This window comes from Anser anser, assembly GCF_964211835.1.
Source record: "Anser anser genome assembly, chromosome: 6".
Taxonomy (NCBI): Eukaryota; Metazoa; Chordata; class Aves; order Anseriformes; family Anatidae; genus Anser; species Anser anser.
In genome coordinates this window covers 527,585-551,818 of record NC_139726.1, presented here as the reverse complement: position 1 = coordinate 551,818, position 24,234 = coordinate 527,585, and the positions used below count along the sequence as shown (strand labels likewise).

Here is a 24,234-nt window from a genome sequence, read left to right as displayed (position 1 = left end):
GCAAGTTCTGTCAGAGGGCGTTCTGCCACACGTTGGTAAAATTCGCTGTAATTCTACCTCGATGCTACCTGGGATCCTCGTGGGTCCGTTCCAACTCACGATGCTCTATGATTCTAATTCCTGTTAGAATCTGGTTGTGTTATGTACGATACAACATACTTCTCGGTGTTTCCTTTAACAATACCAGTGCGGGGTCCTTGTACAATGAATGGGTAAATTCAGTCACACGATATAAACAAGGAAAGTGTAGTGATAAATTACTTTGTTCCGAGCAGCTTCATTTGCTAGCAAAATATCATGTAGAACACCCTTTAAGCTATCTTTGATAATGAATGCTAGCATGCGCTTTGCAAAAATAATAGTAACCGTAATTAGTAAGCTGTGTGAGGTATTTGGTAGAGGAGGTCTGCATGTATTGTGGAGGAAACCTCAGTGGAAGAAACACTCTGCATACTAACAGAACAGGAAGCATAAAGAAGAACTTTATGTAATTCTGCTTCGCTTCATGTAGATTATTAACATGTATAACAGGTGGGAGGCTAAAGCAATTTCAAAAGATGGTACTCTGGGAGTACTGTCCAAATCTTGGGTTGGTTTGAGTTTGGCTGTTGAAACTGTGCTGAAAATGAGCGATGTCCGCAAGCGTTTCTCTGGTTATTTTTTTCTTTCTTTATTGTCTGCAGGAAAGCACTGACTGGCTCAAAGATCTCAATGAGCAGAACAGAGTTGTTGTAAGCATAAACGGCGAAGATTGGGTTTATTACCAGAATGCAGTTATTGTAATGTGATGTAGAAGAGTCCCCTAAAAATCAAGCGCAGCTATTGATTCTGGTTTGGAAAAAAATACTTGTGAACCTGCTGTTGGCCATATTTTGCCTTTCTTTCATCTCTCGTTTACTTTCTTAGTGCTTTTAATCCAGTCAGTGACTATGTTAAAATTTCTCTGTATGCGAAGCTGCGCTGCTGTAGTTCCTTGCGAAGCAGCTGGCCGGAGCAGTCCCCGCGAGCAGTGCGCCAAGGTAGCTGTCGTGAGGCGGGACCCTGCTTTGCCTGGCTGTGTGTTCGCTCCCATTCCTCGAGGGCTGCCTGTTGTTGTGTCCACGTGCTACGAACGTGCAGAAACGTGGGGTGACAGGCTGCTAACTGGTGAGCTGGGAACAGTAGCTTCATTTGCTGGCGCTTGATGGGAAGCAGCTTGTAAGAGTTACTGCAGAAAAGTTGTTCTGGTGCCTTGTATAAAAAGCGCACGCACATCTCCGCAAGTAACTCGTGCTGGTGCGGCTCAAGCTTCTGGAAGTTTCACGAATTTTTGGTCTGGTTTCTGGGCTGGTATTTTTCCTCTGGTGAAAGTAAGGTAGCAACTCATTATGAATTTGACATGCGCTGTCCCTCCAAAAGTTATCTGACCCAATTTAAGGTTTACTAACTGGAGGGGGATTGCGGTAGCACAGCTTTACTTATATGGGAATAAGAAGTCAGACTTGGAATTGGAGGTTTTGCAGGCATGGCTTGCAGATATTGCTTGCTGCAGTTCCTGACCTGATCCCAAATATTGCTGACAGCAAGCAGTCCAGGTACCGGCAGAGACGGAGCAGCTCTGTGACCGCAGCTGAGCATAGTGTGGCCGCTGGCCGTCGGCGGCTCTCTGGGCTCGGGTAGCTCTCCTGGCTCCCGGCTGCCTGTCCTGAGGCCCGACGTGCAGCGTAGCTCACTGGGTAACTTGCGGTGTCCCCTTTATTCCAGCAGAATACCCGCTTATTCTTGTTCACACCGAGTTTGCAGAGGGAGGGAGGAGGTGGGTGAGGACAGCCAAGAACTGCCTCTGGTGACCTTCCCAGGGCTTCTGCCTGCACAGAAGAAAATAGCAGCTTCTCGTCAGTTAAAATCTCTGTAGCTGGCTTCAGTTTCCAGACCTTTGCTCCTTTCCTGCTCACTGCCCCTTTCTGTCCTTGGCCTTAGCACCTCGCTCGCCTTCCCTCCAAGGAAGACAAGAGGCGCGTTGCAGGAAGAAGGAAGGACCGCTTTGGTTTCACGGCCCATTGATGTTTTTTCTTTAATAGTGAAGGCCCCAGAACGATCATTTCAAGGGGAGGCTTAAGGTGAAAGTTCAAGGCATCTCGCAGCGTTTCGGTAGCTTCCCAAGCCGCCGAAGCGCAGGAGGACGCTCCTCGGGCGTGTGCCATGGGTTCAGGCAGGTGACGTGCGGCTCGGGCTTGTCGTCCCTGCGGGATCAGCCTCCTGAGTCAGCCCCGGCTTCCTGGAGAGCCCTGTCTGCGCCTCCTCTCGCGGAGGCAGGATTGTACCTCCGAACCAGTTCAGCCAGTTCGCCGCCTGCCTTTGCCTTTCCCTCCTGCCGCAGTTAGCAGGGAACGGTAAATACAGGCGCTTTGGGTGAAGCGGGCTGTGGGGAATTTGTCGGCTGTCTTTAACTTTCCAGTCCTTTTCATTGCATCCCATTCTTACAGGCAAATGAAGACAATACTGCTTTGGGAAAAGTTAAAATGTGAGGGAAGATCTGTTCTTACCGCTTCAGTACTTTTGAACAAGGAGGCTTTTTAACATTTTATTTTTTTTTTTAAATTGGGCACACTTTTGATATACGTGTGTTTTCTCCCTGTTATTGCTTTCTTTCCTCCAAACAGAAGAGCTAAATACTCTTTCCTATCAACTCAAATTTCAAAGTACTATAGTTACAAAAGGAAAAGAAATCGCTGTTTTTCTCCAGAATGTCTCCATGGTCATCTCTCATGGATCTTCCTCCCTCCTCCCCATTTTTTTTAAACTCGCATAGCACTAGAAAGTGAAGACCAGCCAACTTTCTGTATATTGGCTTTTTAAATTGGTGTAACGTTATTTTAGCGCAAAGAATAAAACCGTGAGTTATTACTTTTTGAGAATGATTGATCTGTTCTTCATGGAATAACTGAAATTAAATCTTCCTTTCTCCTTCCCCCATTTAGCAGGTTCCTGTGCTTGTAAAAGACATGTTCTCTAAGTGTCGTAACTGAGAGCTAGTGTGGTTGTTCTTTTTGCGTGAACCCTACATCAAAATTACAGCTAATCTAACGTTCTGATCGGGGTTGTGATTAATTCATTATTAAAGGAAGAAAGAAATCTGTTGTAAATCCTTTGAAGAAGTACAAGCTGAAACTTGTTCTCTGCATCACAGCTCAATGGGGGGATTTTTAATGTATTTACTGTTTATGCAACCATGGGGTAGTAATTATGGGCAGTGAACAAAATTTGCCCTGTAGCTATTGGATCTGCAAAGCAAAAGCTTCATAGATACTGTGTAGGTTGTATAATTGGCCAGCCTTTAATGCTTGTTGAATTTGTAAATAGGAGTTCAGAGCACCCGGTCCCTCTTCCCTTAAGAGTGAGATGCATCACAGCTCTGAGTGGGAAAGCTCTGGTGGGATTCATTTGTCCCGAGAGCACTCGTGTCAGCTGGCAGCAGGACAGAATTCACCTTGGGTGGCTCAGCAGAGCATCCGTCAGGTCCAAAAGTGTCCGGAGCTTAGCTGGAGCCGTCTCCAGAGGCAGTAGGAGCAAGGGGGAGAGTGTCCCGGAGGGCAATGAAGGGGTTGAAGGCAGGAAGGTAGGAACAACTCCTTCAGTGCCAGGTACGGCAGGTAAGAAGTAGCAGAGATCTGGAGAAACAAGCAAGGAAAGGGAGGAGCTGCATTGCGTGGTGCCAGACATTGCTGTTCTCTCGGGTGATGATCAGCTGTAAAGAAACGGGGAAGGAGCTGTTGGAAAAATTCTGCATTTCTGTTTGCTTCTGAGTGCAAAAAACTTTTTCTCTCTGTACAGTCTTAACCAAGCTTCATTATGGGACATGAGTGGTCTGGAAAGCCTTAGGCTACCACCTATGCTATACTTCTTAAAGTATATATAAAGTTTATTTGCTTTTTAAAGTGTATATATAAATGTACTCAAAAGCATTTGCGTTACGTGCATTCAAATAGAAATTATCTAATCCACATCTGAATTTGTTTACGTGGTTTGCTTGTGCCATCTCTGCTAGAAATATAATGGGAGCAGGAGACTTTCCAGTTTGTTGTTGATTTGTCCTCTTCCTGCCAAAAAAAATAGGTTGCAGCAGAGAGTGCTTCCTTAGCATTCCTAAAGGAAATCTTTTCAATTCCGAAAACATGGTCTACGTCATCTTGTATTGGCAGTATGTTTTGTTATTGTATAACACGAATCGAATAGTCGTGTATTTGTGTGTCATGAAGGTAGACCTGATTGGTGAAAACTAATAAGCTTGTAATCCTTTCCGTTAGCCTGTTCCTGTGGAGCAGAGCATACCAACGCCTGCTCGTGTATGGCGCTGAGTGTGGAGACGCAGCGTGTGCACAGCTGGGTCAGCAGGCGGGCACCACGCTTTCTTCCATCTATCCTTCGGAAACTTTCAGCTGCTCTTACAGCGTGAGTGCAGGGTATAAATTCCCAGATAATTCTTCCTGGATCTATTCCTGTGCCTCCAAGGGTAATGCTGGTATATGCTACCTAGTATGCTGAAATTCGGCACAATATATTCCCCTAGAATTAAATCTCTTTGTAATGGCAGGTTTTTAGTAACTCCAGTTTTAAAAAAAAATAAAAATCACCAGTCTCTGAAATAATTTAAGGTAAATGACTTTAGTGTCATTGTGGCATGCTTAAAAATGAAAGTATTTCATATCATTCATAAGAATAAGAGCAAGATGCTGTATGTAATGCCAGGTGATTTTTGAGCGCTTTTGAACAAGCTCTGTGTGCAAACTTATTACATACACGTGATGCTGTTCACTGATCATCTTTTGCAGATACCTACTCAAGTCTTGTATTCAAGTCTAAAGATAAATATGGAGGCAGATCTTAACGATTTAATAGTTTTGCTTTGTTTTTCTTAAAGTCTGACAATTTTGTTTTTAATTAAGAAATAAGGTAACAGTTTCAATATGATAGCGTATTGTAAAAGGAAACTGCGCTTGTACTGTCATAGTGCATAAACTCCAAACGGATGCCCCCTTATAGGGGCTGGAAGGAACTCCGTGCTCCTCGGAGTTTACAAACCAAAAGACAAAGTTAGATAAATGTCATAAGTGGAGGAGAAGATATCAAGAACATGTCTTTTTGTAATAAATGCCTTCATCCAGGGTGCTTGTGTTCCAGTAATAATGCTCAGATGTTGGTCTGTATTATTTGATACAACCTTAGTCTAAGGTACACTAGCAGAATTTGCAGACGCTTCCGTCTGTTTCTGCTGTATATCCTTCATATCAAGCTTTGCCCTGATAACTAATGTAATGAAAATAATCATTGCTACATTTTAGCTGAAATAGAAAATAATGACGCATGAGGTGGTTGGTGTAATACATTCACTTGTCTTTGGGAGCATGTTCATACTTCAAACAAGATGAGAAACCTCGCACCCAGAAATTTCAGGCTGGCGCTCAGACCTGAGATGTGTCCATTTTCCCCATGCTGTTTTGACTACCCAGCAAAGAAACAAAATTAAGTTTCCATGGGTTTTGCTGTTGTTTCTTAGTATAAATCAAGGCGACAGCATACCTTGAGACTTGTGAGATTTCACTGTAATTAAATACCTTCTTTTCCAGAAGGTACTAAAAAAAAAAAAAAAAAGTCGTTGTTTAGAATTCTCCCCGGAACAGTAAGCGGTGCCACGGGGACTAACTGTGGTTCAAAAACTTGAAATTTTAAAACAGGTTCCAAAGTTCTGGTAGAGAACACTGCCTGTTGTGGGATGCTCTTTGGATCAGGCGGGTATAATCAGTCTTCTGGTATTAAGAGAGTTTTTTCACGTAGTTCTGGAACATACAGGTTATTTTTAAGGAACACACAAAATTCACCATGTCAAAGTAATCCAGTAGGTATCCAGTACCTTAACGTGTCGAATTAGCAAGGCAGACTGAATACAGGACTTCAATTTGTCTCATGAGCTCCTGAGTTTTATTTTTGGCCCATCCAGTGTGCTTAGAATGGAGCAGGAAAAATGCTGTCCGTCAGTCAGTTTTTCCTGCACTGATGATGTCTGGAAACGTATTCGTGCAACGTAGGAGGTTAACACTTTTTATTAAACTTATTTGTTGCTATTCATGACTAGATTTTTGATTTCTGCTTTATTGTAATAGGTGTAAAACAAGATGTCTTAAAGTGCAACTTGCTTGCTTTTAGGAAAGGCAGAATTCACTAGGTTTAGAAATCCTTGACTTGAATTTGAGCTGTTTTAGTAATATAGTTAATTACACTATATTATTATCTTGTATTACAAGTACACTGATATATCCTATAATGTAAATATTTATTAATATATATCAGAAGGAGTGAAATTTGAAATAGAGAAGGAAGATGTAGTATTTTTAAAAACTGTTTTTAGGTAGCAAAGATGACCAAAGTGCCATTTTTCCAGACTTTTCCCGTGTCTTCCCTTTATCTCAAAGCAGCACAAACATCAAATTACAGCAGCAAACAATACTTCACTCTGCTAATACTCCAGCTAATTTTTGTTACAAAAAAAATGACAGTAAGGTTTTATGTATAGCATCGGTATAATGTTATTTTAACGTGTTAAAATTTTAACAGTTCCAATAAATAAGATCATCTGTATAAAAGCTCATTTGTTGGTTACTTAGTACTTCACAAATTAAAATGGTTGATGGAAAAAGATCGGGTTGGTAGACAAGTTAACTTACGTGCAGCTTTAATGTCAGAATACATCAATACAAATAAATACTGTCACCACCGGAAGCATTTCTGCAGTAGTCGGGTAGAAGGTTGTTTTTAGATTGCTGTTTTGGTTGCTTTTACGAATGCCTGCAAGTCCTCAGCATCTCAGCGTTGTGTGTCCTGTCCCGTCCTCCCCCCAGTATTTACTGAATAATGTCTTTCTGTATTGATTGTTCTCCAGCTTATGTTATGGTTGTGTTGTGATAACAAAGTATCTTGCCATGCAGACGCTGTGCCTTTAGAGGAATAAAAGTTATCTGTTCCTTGTGAATGGCAGTTTGCATGTGCTGAGATTGATCGCGTTCTAGGAAAAATGTCACTATATGAAAACTTATGACAGCAGCTCTTTCAGCTGCATTTTGTCATCACAATAGCAGTTCAGAAATACTTCATCTTAGGATCCAGCAGCTGAACACTTTCTTTTACTTGTACAGAATTTTCTTATCAAATCAAGAACTACTAACGCTAGGTGGGTAATTTCTTCAGTATTTCTTGCATTTCTTAGAGCTAATAATTGGTTCTGTATGATCCTAAACAAGCTTTTCCCCCCAGGTTCGCTGAAATAAGCAGGCATTTTGCTGAAAGCATATTATTGTTGTCTGTGTAGCAAACAGCATCCTGCCTGTTCAGGATTTTCTTTCAGAATCCTTGACGTGTCAGTCTCCCTTCCAAGTCTTTAGATGGGCAACCTTAAACGTGCTGGAGGGAGGCAGGAGTGATACGCTACTTCGTGAACCTTCTGTCTGCTCTGTGCTCCTTGCCCAGGAGCTCATCTAGGCTGTCATAGGTTCTTCCTCCTAACTTAAAAATGGGCTGTAGCTGACCAAAATGATTTGCTTGTTGCACAGAATTGTATCCAGGCTAGAGATTTTTATCTTGGCAGCAAAATGTCTGTTAATACTAGAACTTGCCCAGGGAGGTGGTGGCGTCACCATCCCTGAGGGTGTTTAAGGAAAGGTTGGATGTGGTGCTTGGGGACGTGGTTTAGTGGGTGACATTGGTGGTAAGGGGATGGTTGGACCAGACGATCTTGGAGGGCTTTTCCAGCCTTAATGATTCTGTGATTCTAAATTAAAGTGTAGCATGTGCTTTTTCCCCCAGTAAGAATAAATGCTGTGATACCTGTGCGATGTCATTCTACTAACGATCATTAACAATCAATTACCAACTCTGAAGCCTCTGCACTGGCAATTTATACAGCCTAGAACAGAACGAGAGCAAAGATGTAGTAAATAATCTTCTTGAATTTTCTATTTTTTACAACTTTTATTTCATTAACACTTCTATTAATGCACTCTTTTTATATTGCCACTTGTCAACAGGCTTCTCAATTCCTGAAAATAAGGCAGCAGGTGAAGATCTGTATGGAATAGTATAGTCTATTGAAGCTCAAAACACTTGAGCTTGCTTGGCCTGTATTTCGGAGTCAAGTTTTGGTCACAGACAACAGATGAATAACTGCTGTTCTTCAGCATCTTTTATTGCAAGAATCTGGCACTTGTTTGTTTAAAGGTTTTAAAAGAAGATTCTTCAGAATATGGAAAAAAAAAGCTCGGAAACAGCTAATAGTCTGTGTGCGTTCGGAATATTTTCCTTCATTTAACTCAGCTTTTAAAAAGGCACTGCAAGTCAGAACTTTTTATCTGCTTTACCATTAAGTTCACATAATTAAGCTGAATCTTATAATTGTTGGTGGCTGGGAGAGAAACCTGGGGATACGGAACTGCTACTTCTCTGGTTCCTTTTTCTGCTGCAGGCCATTTTCAGTCAGGATTATTGTGCTAGATGAACCTCTAGCCTGACGCAATGTCGCTTTCCTTATGTTATTGTAGGTAGCTGGGTTTTCCGCATGCCTTTGATTTTTGGACTTTTTCAGGCTCTGTTTGAAACAAGATAATGCAAGCTGGAGCAATGGCATACCCTCAGATATAAGCACTGTTTGAAATATAATGCTTTCTTATTTTTAATGAATTGAACAATCTCTTATAAGCAGGTGCATTTGCAGTAGCACGGGTGGCTAAGTTTGCCTTTCAAAGGACCTTGCTGATGGACAGGCTAGCATGCTTCAAAGTTCAGACTCCCTGCCTAGTGCTGTGGGTTTTTTTGTTTTTCTGTGATGTTAAACAGTTCGGTGTGGTGGTATCTCATGATGTAATGTGTTAAATTTGTAAGAGTTACAACTTCATGTAGAAACACAAACTGTTTTTTTTTGGTTTTAAGTGTACATTAACTTTCCGCTCTTCTTTTCCTTGCAAGCAGAGCTAGTTCTCAATATAATTAGTCTTGTCTAGTATACTGGAAGTGGACCTCGTAGCACTGAATGATGTAGCACTAACAGCTGACTTTATTTCTGTGTTGCCTGTTTTATCTAGCAGTGTGTACTAGGAGATTCAGCAACTGTGCCTTTCACCTGGCTAACGTCGAGATCACTTCTTCATCTAGATCAAGGAACACATGGGTGTCAGACATTTCACAGTGTAGGATTTATGTGTAGATTTTATCTTCAAATAGAAAGGTGATTTACATGTGCAAATTTACTTGGTAGGGGGCATTCAGTGTCTCCCCAGGTAAGTAATCCTTTATCACGACAAAACTACAGCTGTGTGGTTTTCTTGTGTGCTACTTATTTTGGGTTGCTTAGAACTGTTATGGCCTCAGCCACCTTGACTGGGCACAGAGCAGACAGAATGAGATCCCCATTTTATCCCAGGTGAAATTAAAACGTGAAGTCTTACCGTAAGACTAGTGGAGAGAGACACAGTGGCTTGAACTACTTAATTGTTGTCAGATGTCAACTTGTACCTTTAAACCCGGAGTATTAGTGCACCGTTTGTAAGTCAACTGAAAGTCATGAGTGAAAGAAACCCGGATTGTCTGTTTTACTGATAACTTTGCAGATTTTTTTAAATCTCTTGCGAGGTCTGGGGCCAGGTGCCAAGTTAGGCAGGTTAGCTTCAAACTATTTAGCTAATATTGTGACAGGCCTGGATCCTGCCGAATATGAAGGTTTGGTGTTTGTTTCTGGCTGATGTAGCTTGCCAGCAGGACCCTGTAAGCTACCAGCAGCTGATCTGTGCCTTGGTCCATCTATCTGGATGGTGCATGAATGACATGGGTGCATCACTGTCTCCAGAAGAGTCAGCGAAAATGCTCAGCCTGTGTGTGGAACCTCAGTGTGTGGGTCTAAAAAGTCCTGTGGGTGTCTGGATGTATGTGGCGTTGTTTTAATGCTATGGATGGATGCTAAGTGCAGGCATAACTCTGGTCGTTAATAAGTTCAGCTACTGTGTGAAGCTGTTTGCTTGTATTTTATTCAAGCTCCCTAACTGAAATGGCCCTACCACTTGCCACGGAATGAAAGCTAGCAAATCACCATGCTTTGATCTTAACATTTTCCAGCAGGAAATGAATCTAAGTGATACTGACTGTAAACACATCCCAGAGGAGCTGGCTACTTTCTGCTATTTTAGCTGGTGTGATTCAAGTAGTTTGATTTCCTTTATGGTGGTAGTTATTTTATTTGTATACCAAGGTATCCTTTTGCCATAAGAAAAAGTAAATTGGGTATACCAATGGGATAGCCTGGAGGAGACTGGGGGAGGCCTCATGGCAGCCTGCAGCTCCCTCACGAGGGGAGCGGAGGGGCAGGCGCTGAGCTCTGCTCTCTGGGGACAGCGACAGGACCCGAGGGAACGGCACGGAGCTGGGACAGGGGAGGGTCAGGCTGGGGGTTAGGGAAAGGTTCTGCACCCAGAGGGTGGTCGGGCACTGGGACAGGCTCCCCGTGGCCCTGAGCCTGTCGGAGTTCAAGAAGCATTTGGACAACGCTGTCAGACACAGGGTTTGACTTTTGTGTGGCCCTGTGTGGAGCCAGGAGTTGGACTCGATGATCCTCGTGGGTCACGTCCAACTCAGGGTTTCTATCATTCTATTTTAAGAGTCCGCTCTCAAGATCATAACAGTACCTGCTAGGGTATCACCTGGGCATGTTTTCTGGACAGACAAATGTTTTTGTTACTGACGGAATTTGTGTTGCTTTAGCAAGTCTTTCACTTATTTGTCTATAACTTTCACATCATTATGTTATTATTTGACTTGTAAAACAACAATTCTCAAGCTTCATGGACTTGCAGGTTTCTTCTCTCCCCTTAGAGTGCTCTACTTTTTTCACCTTTATCTGTTTTAAAATAGTTATACACCCCAGATAGCTAATTCTTTGTTGCCTTATGTGTGCATCAGATGCTTGTGTGAATGTCATCCCTTCCACTAGTGTGGACAGCTGTTGAAAAAGTCTGTTTCACTAGCATCAGACCGTTCCCCTCAGCTCAGCTGGAAACCGTGTTGTTTCTTATTTAATAAGTTTTGTTCTTCTCAAGTCAAGTAATTTCAGTTACAGGTTTGCCTGCTTCTATTATCCTTTCATGTTAAATCAGTCGTTAACAATCTGGTCCATGGCTATTTCTGCAACTGAGTTTTTTCTTACATCTTTTAGTCTCAACTTTGTTGAGTAAGTAACCTTTCTGTAGGTTTAGCTGCTCTTTAGTTACCATATCTATGAAATAAATACCTGCGCTCCACCATTATGATGATTATTCATGCATAAATCAGTCTAGAAAAGCTGGATCTTACCAAAGTTTCCAGTGGTATTTGTTTCTGCTATAACCTCCACCCCAAAGTTTTAGAGTGGCTGCAAGCCGCAAGCAGCTTTTTCTTCTCTGCTGTTGGAGATTCACTAAAATGCATTAATGGTTACGCTGTGAGGTTTGCCCTTTCACAATTAAAGGAATGCATTTGTATGACCAGTTACAGATAATAAGTCTCCAGAGAGATGACTTCTCTGTGAAGTTGAAAGCTGATAACAAGGCTATTCCTATCTTTGGAATTTTTCTCTGGCTAGTGTGTCTTAAAATTCACTGCTGGATTAAATTTATACCTAGTAAATTGGAAATATCACGAAAATGTCTTTTGTGGAGACACTGAGTCAGTAGCTTATTAAACAAAACTTTTCCGTTTTGTTTTCTTTTCATTTTGAGCGTGTTATACTTGGCATGGACCCAAGTCTTTCCATACTTTGCAAATAGGCCATCGGTGAAGTTAGGTCATCAGTTCGTCAGAATTCAGAGGGAAACCTGAAGGTCATACTGCTGCCCAAGTAAATAAAAATTTTCACTTTCTTGAAGACTTACTATTGTACAAATCTGCGAAATGTATGGCATTTCTTGTAAATAAAGTATGATGTTCTACAGCAGATTTCCTCTTAGGTTTCTGGCCAATAAGTTAAGAAATAAGGAAATTACATTGCTTCTGAAGTATCTCCCTGTTTACTGGTATGTATCTTTTAATGACTAAGCACTAAGTGTTGGTGCTTTAAGGCTGTGGTAAGAGAAAGCTTGAGGTCTGTAGCACGGTGACTAGTACACATCTGTTGGTCTTAATTTTTCTGATTTGTTTTTGTTTCATTTGTAAACAAAATCTGGATTAAGAATTTGTAGTTCTAAGCTTCAGCTTTGGTGAATCAAAGCAGCAGCATGTGGTGAATGTAAATTGTACTTACCCATTTCACTTGAAGTATTTGAGTGTCTCAGCAGCATACAAAGTTACTTTCATTAGAAGTTGAAATAGCATTTCAGTGTTTGGGGGGGTTGGTTGTTGTTGTTTTTTAAGTTTTCATAGAATGCTTGAGGTTGGAAGGGACCTCTGCATTTGATTTTGTTGCCTACCACATAGTACCTTGTTTAATCTGGCCGTTTGAATTTATCTTTAGTATAGAGCTGTTTATTTGTAGGAGGTGGCTTGCCTGTGGGATGCCTTGGCCAGGACTCGGGAAGTCCTCCGTCAGTGCCCTCGTGGCACTGGGAAGCGGCATCGGCGAGAGCATGGCGGGGCGGCCGGGCCGTTCCGCCTGGAGCAGCTTTCCCGGCGGCCTGAGGTGGGACTCGGGGAGCCAGAGCTGGCCAGGGCGTGAGGACACCCTGTTCCCTCTGCTGCACCTTGAGGCCAGACACGTCCGTTCCTGGCTGTGAGATTTAATATGCCCTGCGCAAATCCCCGTGGTGTATCTGTGAAGCGTATTAGATGTGGATGCTGAGCCTTCCTATTTACTGGGGGATAGCAAGGTCTAATGAGGCGTTAACTGGTGACAGTGAGTATGCAGCGAGTGACTGACCTGGTCTGGCAGTTTTGGCGTGTAGCAGTACCACTAGGTTTTCTTTAATATTAATGCTTTATGCTCCCCATGCCTGTTGAGGATAGGGGTAGCGATGGCGATGACCTCGCATTTGAAAACCTCGTGCCGTCTTCCCCCTCGCCCTGATCCTGCCCCTGGGCTGGGCCAGGCCTCTGGCGGCACCGGCCTGCCTGTGAGGGGTCTCCCACCCCGGGGCTCCCCAGCCAGCTGTGCCCAGGGCAGGGCGGGCACGTGCCCTTCCTTCGGGTGCTGAGTGCTGGCGTAGCTCAGACCCGGCGTCGCTCCGCTGGGCCAAGGACCGAGTCACAGAATCGTCTAGGTTGGAAGAGACCTCCAAGATCATCTAGTCCAACCTCTGACCTAACACTAACAAGTCCTCCACTAAACCGTATCACTGAGCTCTACATCTAAAGGTCTCTTAAAGACCTCCAGGGATGGTCACTCAACCATTTCCCTGAGCAGCCCGTCCCAATGCCTAACAACCCTTTCGGTAAAGAAGTTCTTCCTAACATCCAACCTAAACCTCCCCTGGTGCAACTTTAGCCCATTGCCCCTCGTCCTGTCACCAGGCACGTGGGAGAATAGACCAACCCCCACCTCGCTACAGCCTCCTTTAAGGTACCTGTAGAGAGCGATAAGGTCGCCCCTGAGCCTCCTCTTCTCCAGGCTGAACAAGCCCAGCTCCCTCAGCCGCTCCTCGTAAGCCTTGTTCTCCAGACCCCTCACCAGCTTGGTCGCCCTTCTCTGGACTCTCTCGAGCACCTCCATGTCCTTGTAGCGAGGGGCCCAAAACTGAACAAGCGACGCAGTGAAGTACAGGCGCATTATCCCATCAGTTCAGCTGCGAGCAAACGCTATCCCGAGCTGACTGTAAATTGCAAGTTAAGGGACGTCTGGCTTTTTCCATGTATCTGACAAACCTGTTGGCGCAAATCCTTCCTGTGCCTTAGCAGGAGGATGTTGGCAAGCAGCAGCAGCATCAGTATTAAAACCGGGTAAGAGTGGGACGAGGCGGTGTGAGCGTGCCTATGTTTACCTCTCCGTATTTGGTTATGTTCTTCTGAAGTTTGCATTTATAGCCTTGCTGAAATCTATTTTTAAAATGTATAAAAAAAGATTATAACAGCATTCATCAGAAGGTGTGTTGAGAGCTACTTGGAGTTAACTAGCAGTGTTACTGTAGAGAAAAATGTTATAAAGTGTATTTGCCATTGTGAGTGAGAAACTTCTTAATTATTTCTTCAAATAATGTCTTTTATATGCAGACACATGCAGAGTATATAGTGCAAACAATTTCGTTTTTATTGTGTTTCTGTTTGACAAAAAAAAACACACACACACAAAAAAACAGTGGAACTATGTATACTCCTGTAAAACAAGAGAAGTGTAAAGCAGGTTTCTGAGCCCCTGCTTGTGCCCCTGCTTTGCTGGGCATGTTGAGACAACATTTGCTCTGTCGTTTGCAGCTTTACCTGTCTGGTCCTACGCGAACTTAACTGAGAGAGAGTGAATTAGGTGAGCATTAAAAGAAAAAGGAAAGAGGTTAAACCCTTTGTCGAACCTCTTCTATGCCTTTGCTGAGTGCTTCATTTTAAAAACTTTGGATTTGAAATGATCTCTCTCACAAACAGCAAAGCACAAAATGCAATTAGGTAGATGCTGTTAACATCTGTAATTTCCCCTGCTGCCTGTGATATTGAAAAGATAACTGGTAACTGACACCTGGATGAAATGTTTCCTTTTTTGCCTAGCATAAATGATAAATGTAACACTTTCAGCTCCTGCGGTGTAGTAACATGGGTGTTTCTTGTTTATTTCCCTTTCAAGTAGGAGTGGGTTTAGCACTTTTCTCTGCTGAAGAGTATTCAGAGTTGGTTTGGGTTGGGGTGCTTTCCTGTCAGCCGCTTGCTGTTCCCTTCTTTGCAGTGTTCAGAAAGCTCAGTTCAAGTTTCAGCTATCAGAAGTTGTATATATTTTTTATAAAGCAAAAGTAAGTCATTCTAAAAATGGAAAGATATGCCTCTAACTACAATTACTGCTTTAGCATTATATGAAATAGCAATCTTGCAAGTCTGGAAGTACATTCTTTTCTGCTGTTGTCATCCCTGAGTGCATTTCCTGAGCTATTATATTGATGTTTTCCTGGACTTGCGGAGTGCAAGCAAGAGCAGGCTTTTTCTGTTTTGAAAATGGAAATCCCCTTCACCAGGAATTAGTTGTTGAATTTCAAGACTTAAAATTGTGTAATTTTCCAACTAGTTTGTTATTGAGAGGATTTGTTTTTGATAGCTGTGTTTTAAAACTCTCATTTTGAGCTTCATGTTAAAGCACAGTGTAACTAACTGATTAAGTCTAGCTTTTCTGGAGGTAAATAGATTTGCTAATTGAAATATATCGGTATTAATTATCAGGCTTATCTAAATCATAAGCATGAGCATTTAATTGTTGTGTTACCTGTAGTTATGAAGAAGTGTAAAAATAAAGTTTGTCTCATTCTGGAAAGGAGAAAGAGGCATCCCAGCATCCTATTTAGAAGAGAGAGTAACACAATTATTAATATCATTGGATATGGTATGATACCTGGTCAGAAAATAGTGGTAGCTTTTAAATATTATCCTTGATGGTTGTTTTGCTTTTCCTGCAGTAACTTCAATATTTCAGCTTTTATCACTTTTTTTCCCTTAGTCTCTGCTTTATATCTAAACACAGGCAGCTCCCACAAATTTTTGCATGGCTTCAGTTGGGCTCTTCTGACTTTTCAATCGATTTAACTGGAAATTTGGTGCACAAAACTGGATATGCTTCTTTAGCTAAGCAGACTGCAAAGCATTTCAATGCATCAGGAAATGTAAAAATAAGCAGGAGTGTTAAATGAATCTTTTTTTCCTTTTTTACTTTGTCACAGAAAAATATGCTTTGGTTACAGGCATCCTTACAGTGGCCTTTCAATACCTAAACGTGGCCTACAGGAAAGCCGGGGAAGGGACTCTTTGTCAGGGGGTGTAGGGATAGGACAAGGAGTAACGGTCCCATTTAAAAGAGGGTAGGTTTAGGTTAGATATCAGGAGGAAATTCTCTACTCAGAGGGCGGTGAGGCACTGGGACAGGTTGCCCAGAGAAGTTGTGGATGCCCCATCCCTGGAGGTTTTGAAGGCCAGGTTGGGTGTGGCTTTCGGCAACCTGATCTAGTGGTGGGAGGTGTCCCTGCCCACGGCAGGGGGTTGGAATTAGATGGCCTTTAAGGTCACTTCCAACCCAAACCATTCTATGATTCTGTTGTTCATGATCTCTGAATGCTGACCCTACCATTTAATGACAGATATCCTCCTTTCCCTGGACTGCAGCCATCATCTATAAAGTGTTAATAATGGTGCTGGCTCTCGTTTATTACCCTAGGTAACCACGTCTAGGCGGTACCAGACCTGTGACGGAATGACATTTCATGCCTTTCAATGCAGTTGAACTACTAACTGCTGCTCTGACTACAGCTTTTAACAAGTTACTCTGTTTGCCTGTTTTCCCCCATGGTATGTTCACCTAAGCTATCTAGACTGCTTGTGAGAAGGCCACGTGACAGCGTCAAAAGCTTTATATCCCAGATGTATTTCTTCTAGTGCTCTTGTCAAAAAACAAAATTTGATAGATTTGATATAATTTTCTCTTGATGAATTCACATTATTTCTTACCGCTTGATGTTCTAAATGGCAGTGGATTCAAATACATTGGTAGATCAGGGCAATACAGATTTGGGATGGTCCAAAAGAAAAATTCAGATTTGGGGTCTGTCATTTGTGTGTTCTTTAAGGCACTGGAGCCTTGTAGACTTAACTATTGAAAGGTCGTCTTATTGCCAAATGGCTTCTTCTGTGTTACATGTGTGAAATATGAATGCTCTCCAGACATCCTTTAGATGACAAAGATTCTTCCTTTTTTTTAAGGTGAGCTACAAATGGTGCCTCAGGCCTTGAAGGCTGTGGTCGTAAATATACACTTATTCAAAATGGTTGTCTTGCTATACCTGTTTGATCTCTTCTTTTGAATGGTTAGTTTGAAAACTATAAAAATACTAATCTTGCGAGCATGTTACAACTGGATATTTGTGGATGTAGAATCCTGCCTGTTCACTAGAACGAAGTGAAAGTATGTTGCCATCGGCCAAAAAAAGGGCTGTCTTTTACTAGGAGCTGTAACAAAAATACATTTAGCCAAAAACTAGGGTAATCCTTTTAAACATTTTTAAAAGGATATTGCTCCAGCTGCCTTTTGCACTTGGAGAGGGAAGGAAGGAGGGAAAAACATACTTTGAAAAGAAAAGTGGATGATGAAGAGACCAACTTTCACAATAAGATAGTTAAACCCATCTCCCACATTTCTCAGGCAGTGTGTCAGTTGCACGTAGATTTCTTTTATTACCAAGGAACTCAGTTTGTGCAATTTGTGCAGGTATTTTTTTGTGCTGTCATTTTAGAAGTCAATGTCTTCCACATTTTCATCAGATAGTATATTTACTTCCCTGTTTTCATCAAATAATTAAGTCCATGTGTACAAAGCTTCTGCACTACCCATGTCCATATAGAAAGGTCACATCTTAACAGAATGTTTAGCCTATAGTGTGATATTTGAAGTATCTTGACTCTTCCTGTGTTTGGAAATTTTAAAACTATTTTTTTTTGTGTTAGATCCATATAATCCATTTTTTCATTGCTTGTGTCATCTTTGCAAGTGGATAAGTTGTCATCTGCTGCCTTTTCATCCAAACAAATAACTACTGGCTGGTAGACATAACACAGTTTATTTTAGTTCAGTCACTTGGTTGCACCAAGCTTGAGAATGTAAATCACCGCCTACTTTACAGGCGAGCAGCGCTCCATCCTTGTAGCAGGATGGAGCTAACGTGAACCACTCGTAACTAGAAATGTACTGACATGTCTGTGAAGTAACTCATAAAATCAGATAAAATTTAATTGGGTCTTCATCTAAAAACTGTGGAAATGTAGTAAGCCTAGTTTTGTTTTCAATTTTTACATATACTGCAAAGGATCAAAAGAGAAGAGTCTTTGAGGCTGAAACGTGCCTTGTCACTTAAGTGCAGATTTATATGAATAACTTAATTGTATAATAAATAACATGTCCATGTCCCAGCAAGCTGACTTTGGTTTATTGGAGCTTTTTTCTTCTGTACCAATGAAGTAGCTCTGATGTCCTCCTCTACTCCTGTTGCTTGATTTAAACTTTTAGCTAGACACATAAGGATTTTTAATAAGACGTTGCTTGTTTTTTTTTCCTCATGTTTCTGTCACATGATGTATACTGTCAGACTATCCTACCCTAGTCAACAGTGTTCGTGAGAATTATATTACCTCTTCAGCAGAAATTACTTCAGTGGCTTTTATTACTGGCTTCAGGTCAGTATTGGGAGGCTCAGAACATAAGCAAGGGGAAAAATTGGGAAAATCATCTGCATAAGGAAGGCAAGAGGAATATGAAATGAAGTGAGAAGGAAACTGTGAAAAAGTACCACACTTGATGTCTTGCAGGGAAACTGGAAAGGTCTGTGGTTTCCTGCCCCTGTCTCCTGCCTGGACAGGGGTTACTCAATGCTGGCAAATGCATTGGCTATCACTGTGAAAGTGACAGGAGGAGCAATGAAAGGTGGGGAGTAGAGACTAGCGAGAATGAAGAATTAAAATGTGGTTTCCTCCCCTCAATTTAGTGATTTCTTATATTTCTTCTTTCTCTTCAACTGTGTATTCTGGTTCCTTCATTTAATCAGTGATTACACATGGCTACAAGATCAGCTGGTTCAGAAAAATACCATCCAACTCCCTCCACACACACACACACACAGACACACGCACAGACACAGACACAGACACACACACACACACACACACGGGAGGAAACAAGCATAGCTTTGTGTCAGTTCAACTCACTGAACCTATTTGCTTTGCAGCTGTTTGACCATTCAATCAGACAGAAGAGAAAGGATTACCCATTTTGGCAACTACGACTTCAGTGCATGATTGGAGGACAAGTGGGAATACCAAGACTGGCAAATTACTAAAGAAAACTGGTGAATCTGCGCCATCGTCTATGCTGGAGTGCCAACAAGTCTGCTGCATTTGTACAAAAGAACAACATCTCGGAGGTGTTCAGGAGTTAGTGCTTCTGCATGGTAGGGGTTGATAAGCTAAGCGTGCATGGTGAAGGCAATAGGTGTTCTGTGAAGAGGTAGTTAAAGATTTACTCTAGCAAATCCTTGCAGTTGCCTGAAGAGATGGTCTCTGTCACAAACTGATTGGAATGTTTTTGGTGGCTTGGTTTACATTGATCCAACTCACTTTGTGGTTTCCTTAAACCATTTGAGTGAGCTTTCACAGTAAAGAGGAGGGAAGTGCTGCTCTTCTCAGAATTGGTGTAGGTTATTTCAGACTACAGACTTCAAACTGAACAGGTTTATTCTTCTTGCATGCTTGCTTCTAGATGGAAAACGTAAATGCAGCCAATCCAGCCTAGAGCTAGTGTCACCACTTTTGTTCTTCTGTCTTTTACTGTTAAGTGGAGAATTTCAAAATTTGGAATAGGAGTTGGGAATTTAGGTGATTGCTTTCTTCAAGTAGTGTGCCTGAGGGAGGCGTGGTGGCAGGCACTGTGGGCTGGGCTGCGGGGAGCATCATCCCATTTGTGCACTGCATCACCCGAGCTCAGCAGGCAGCCAGAGTGAATGAGCATACGCCTCGGAGTTAGGTTCAGTGCTTACCCAAGTGTCTGTAGGATCAAAGCCAACAGCTGTCTAATCTTGATACCAAGATTAGAAAATCAGTAACTTTGCCAAGAAATGTGTTAATTGAAAGAACAGCAGTTAAAACAACTGCCTGTCTGGGAAGGTGTAGCTCTCTAAGTACGCCTCTTAACACTGAGACAGATGTACATTTAACATTGACGTCTTCATTAGTAACTAATTTGATTGGTTTTCCTTTGAGTGTTGTTATTAGAGACTCAATATTGGGTATATTTTCTGTTCAGAGAAATGACGATACTTTTCGACTAGTCCAGTTATGCATTTCCTTGACTGGGTTCTACAGAAATTTACTACAGATAAGTTGTAGGGGCTGGAGGGGGCGTAGTTGTACACCAGCAACCTGGTGTAGGTGGTGGGAGGCGTCCCTGCCCATGACAGGGGCTTGGAATTAGATGGCCTTTAAGGTCACTTCCAACCCAAACCATTCTATGATTCTATGAAATCTGCCCCACTGCAGCTCTTCTAGCGAATCATGAATTTCCTTTTTTTTGTTTTGTTTTGTTTTGGAATAAAGAGTAATTTTCAAGACCAAACTGTTCCATGATTCTATGATTTGTTTTGTTTCGCACCTGGAAGTTCTGAACATAATGGACACTCCGCTGGTTCCTTTGCAGGTCAGGACACAATGGGATTCATCCCTCAGTTGTAACTTGTGAGGGCGTTTGAGATTTGACATTTTGATCTCTTAACAAATTTTACCAAGTGAAGGGAAAGCTTGAATGTGTAGTTTTATTACTTAATGATATGCTACCAAATTTAACTGTTTAGAAACCTGAAACACTGAGTTGTTGTCATAAAAGAGTGGTGGAAAGTGATTTAAAAATCCAGGTATGACCCAGGGAATTGAAACATATTCTATGATTCTTTTGCTCATTACGGCTTGATGAAAGAGTTGATTTTTTACAAGAAAAGCCTTTAAAGATTACTATTTTCTTTTCCAAAGCCTTCAAGTTGAGTCTGCCGCTTCAATTCTTCAAACTTACATAACTATTGGAGAAGTTTTTTATTCTGCTTTCTTTAATGCTGTTTAACTTTTTCTTCTAGAAGCAGGGGTCTCTGAAGCTCTAGATGTATGCCAGATTTAAGATTAGCTTAGGAAATCTTAGTTTGGCTGCCATCGTATTGTAAGCTTAAGATGAATGAAAATGTTGTTTCAAAAATAGGTATCACTGGACACTCATTTGGTGATACTTTGCAAGTCAAGCAGTACGCAATATCACACAAAACATACGGCATGCAAACCATGTGCTATCACTCTGTATGTATTCTACAAGTATTCTCCAAGCGTAAGTTTTGCGCTGTTTGAGAGAAAGCCGGCTCGATCTCCCCAGACGTGGCCACAGGCATTTCGACACCGGCTGAGTTCAGCTGAGCGTGATGAGGTGGAAGCAGTGGCTGTTATCCTCGCTGTGGCGGAGAGCAGCCCGGCGGGGCCCGCTGCCAGGAGCTGCCCGCAGCCGTGGGCTGCCGCCTCCCAGGCCTCGGGGCCTGGCGGGAAGGCCGGGAGCTGGGCTGCGCGCCGCTGTGAGGCCCCGGGCAGGCCGGCAGCATGGCGCTGGCCTGGGGCCTCCTCTCCCTCACAGACTGGAGTGGGAGGCGGTGGGGCTGGGCTGGGTCGGCAAGGCTTGGCTGGGGCGTTGAGGGTGCTGGGGTCGTGCTGGGGGAAGAAGAAATACTTAGCCTGGGCTTGCCTGTTTTGGTCTGGGAGGAGGACAGTGCCTGGCATAATCATCTTTATATTGCCTTGTTCGTGGTTTGATCCTTTTGGAAGGTGGTAATGTGAGGGAAGAAAGAAAAGGAGCTAAGCTCGCATGCTTTGATATACAGCCGTGTGGTATTTGCAGCGATTTTTCCTTCTCCGTCCCAGAAGATAGCCTGTGGACTGTTTGCAGAGTAAGCTACTCTTCGTCAAATGAAGAGAAGGAAGCTACTGTTCATATTGTATGCCTTCTCTAAGAATATTGAGCTTCTTTTGAAAATCTAAATTTTTATTACTGTAATGTTAAATCTTGTGAATTTTTTCTTTGCTGAAGGAAGTTAGAGTTTGGTATGTGTGCAGGAGATGCATCAATACCGCCTCTGTGCTATTTTCAAAGTATTAAACACATCATAACAGTCTGTAATATTAATTAATAGCAACTTCTTATTTATTTATTGTATTTTTATTTTTTACATGTACTGGGGTTGTTAGTGTGTGCTGCCTCCACAATAATGAAGGTTGGGATTCTCAAACGTTCATCCTGTCTATCCATTCTGTGCTATCCATAGCCTAGGACAATGGCTGTAACTTTACTGCTTTAATTTCTTTTTTTTTTTTTTTTGGAAAAAGAGCACTAGAAGCATTATTACCATTAACCATAATTAATCTCTTTGGTTTGCTCCCAACAGCAAAACACTCTGCTGTTAGATGTCATTCCTCTATGCATGATGTAAACCTCTATTGATTCTATGTCTTCTTGATGTTTAATACTAGTATTCTTTATGCATCTTGGACTTTGCTACTTTTAGTAATTTCCACAAGATAGTATTTAAAAATAATCTTTAAACATCGTGCTGCTTGGTAACGTCTGCCTGCTCTTTACATTCCGATTTCAGTTTGTGAAGGTGAAGCACAATAATAGGAACATATGCTGATATGTGTAGTATGAAGTTCTCTGCTATTTTGGTTAAGTTTGGAAAGGTGTTAGAAGGAAGATGAAAATTTATAATCCTGAAGATTTGTATTTACTTAAATGTCCCTGACTGAAAATGTAAACTATTTAAAAATATTGTTTATTGCAGGCAAAATGCCAGCCCCTGAGCAGACCCCAGTGGTGGAAGATGGGCTGCCACAGACAGCACAGGAAACTTCCACAGTCCCAGGCATGGAACCAGAGACTACTGCCACTACCATTTTAGCTTCTGTAAAGGAACAGGTATATGCCGTGCTTTTAGCAATTCAGAAATCCAGCATGCATTTCAGAATTAACCATTGTCTTTGATTGCATTGCTGGAAAGAAACATTGTTTCTGAAATTTGTTTTCTACTGTTAGTATAGTGTATTTTGTATGTCAAAATGTGGGTATCGGAAAGGGTTCACTTGACTGCAACAAACAGAAGCATCATTATGGTATTCTGTATCAAATGTAATGTATGCCACCATGTAAATCAGATTTGAGATGTGGGTTTGTTGTTCAAACAAAATATAAAAATCAGTAGTGTAGAACTAATGCAACTTTGAGAATCAGACCTTTTTGTCCATTCTGCAAAGATGTATGCAGTGTTACAGAAATATGCTCATAAAGAGTTTGTATGGTAAGTTAATGTTTTGTTTAAGAATAGGTCTTAATATTTGGGTTTGGGGTTAGGTATTAATGTCCAGGTAACAATATATTTTAAATCTGCAAAACATTTCTGAAATGTATCTTAGCGATTATCTCTATACGGAGGGGGGAAGGGGGAACATGATTGCATCATATGGTCTGAATATAAACAAGTTTCATACCCACGGAACCCTTAGTCTTAAATGAAAAATTACTGCAAGGCAATTAAATTTGGATCTTAATTTCATGACTAAATACTAGTTTGAAAAGTTTTTGAGCTGGTAATAGACTAATGATTTCTCAGTGATTTTAAAACTGAGCTTCCAAAGTTAAGGTTATTAAGGCTGGAGGCTATCAAGATATGAGTAAGCACAGTCAACTTGGTTATAAAGAGCTTGAGCTACCTCATCATCTGAAAGCAGCACTTGGTCTTGCACTGCCTTAGCTTATCACAAATGTCAACTAGAACTCATTTGTTTAAAGTACATTTGTGGTGATTTTACGTTAGTCCATATTATTTTGCAGTTGACAAAGAACATGCTTGTAATGGTAGCTCAAATGATGAGCAGCACTGTAATAAATGACACTGCTATAATTCCTAGTGAAATAAGGAATATTTTCACCAGCCAATAATCTTACCATTGTGATTGCTGTCCAGAAATGCTTTTGTGAAATTTAATGCAATAGTGATTGCTTAAACCGAACATACAATTATGACAGCATTATCTACATTGGATTGATTAAAAAAAATTATATAAAAAAGGCATTCGTTAACATACCCTTTCCTACCCAGGAAACATTTTATCTTGTTCTTACAGGAAAAAATGGATAATGGAATATTTCCTCATTTTAAAAAGGAGGTTAAAACCTCTTCCACTCTTCATTCAAAAAAAGACTCTCAAATTTATGGATATTAAGCAACTCCATTCCGATCAAAGGAAAAAATACAACTAAAATTGTGTTTTAATAGTTGCTGAAACACAAACTTAAACTGTAGATTAGCTCTGTAAAGTGTGTACACATGTTAGAATGAGTGGAATGGGGAGGAAGATAAAAATCATGCTTCGCTCTTGAGAATAATAACTTGAAAGAACCAAACTGTAGCTTTCTGGTATTCTTTCTGTTGATATTAATTATGGACAGACACTGACATATTCAACGCCCTTCCTGTATGGCACAAATCCCAGAACAGAATATTTTCCAGTGCA

The 24,234-nt window shown here is 41.5% G+C and overlaps 1 protein-coding gene across 27 annotated transcripts in view; it reads left to right on the top strand.

The window, feature by feature from the left end:
• Positions 1–24,234, top strand: part of PKP4 (plakophilin 4) — a 91,576-nt gene that overhangs the window by 998 nt on the left and 66,344 nt on the right. For 22 of the 27 annotated variants that reach the window (XM_083841663.1, XM_083841664.1, XM_083841660.1 and 19 more), the window contains exon 2: positions 22,506–22,639. In XM_083841663.1, the coding sequence (XP_083697789.1) occupies positions 22,511–22,639 (129 nt within the window). In that variant the 5' untranslated portion in view covers positions 22,506–22,510. Of the gene's footprint in view, positions 1–18,875; positions 19,098–21,512; positions 21,618–22,505; positions 22,640–24,234 lie in introns of those variants that run through there. The other 5 variants (XM_083841670.1, XM_083841655.1, XM_083841680.1 and 2 more) reach the window with 2 other exon arrangements.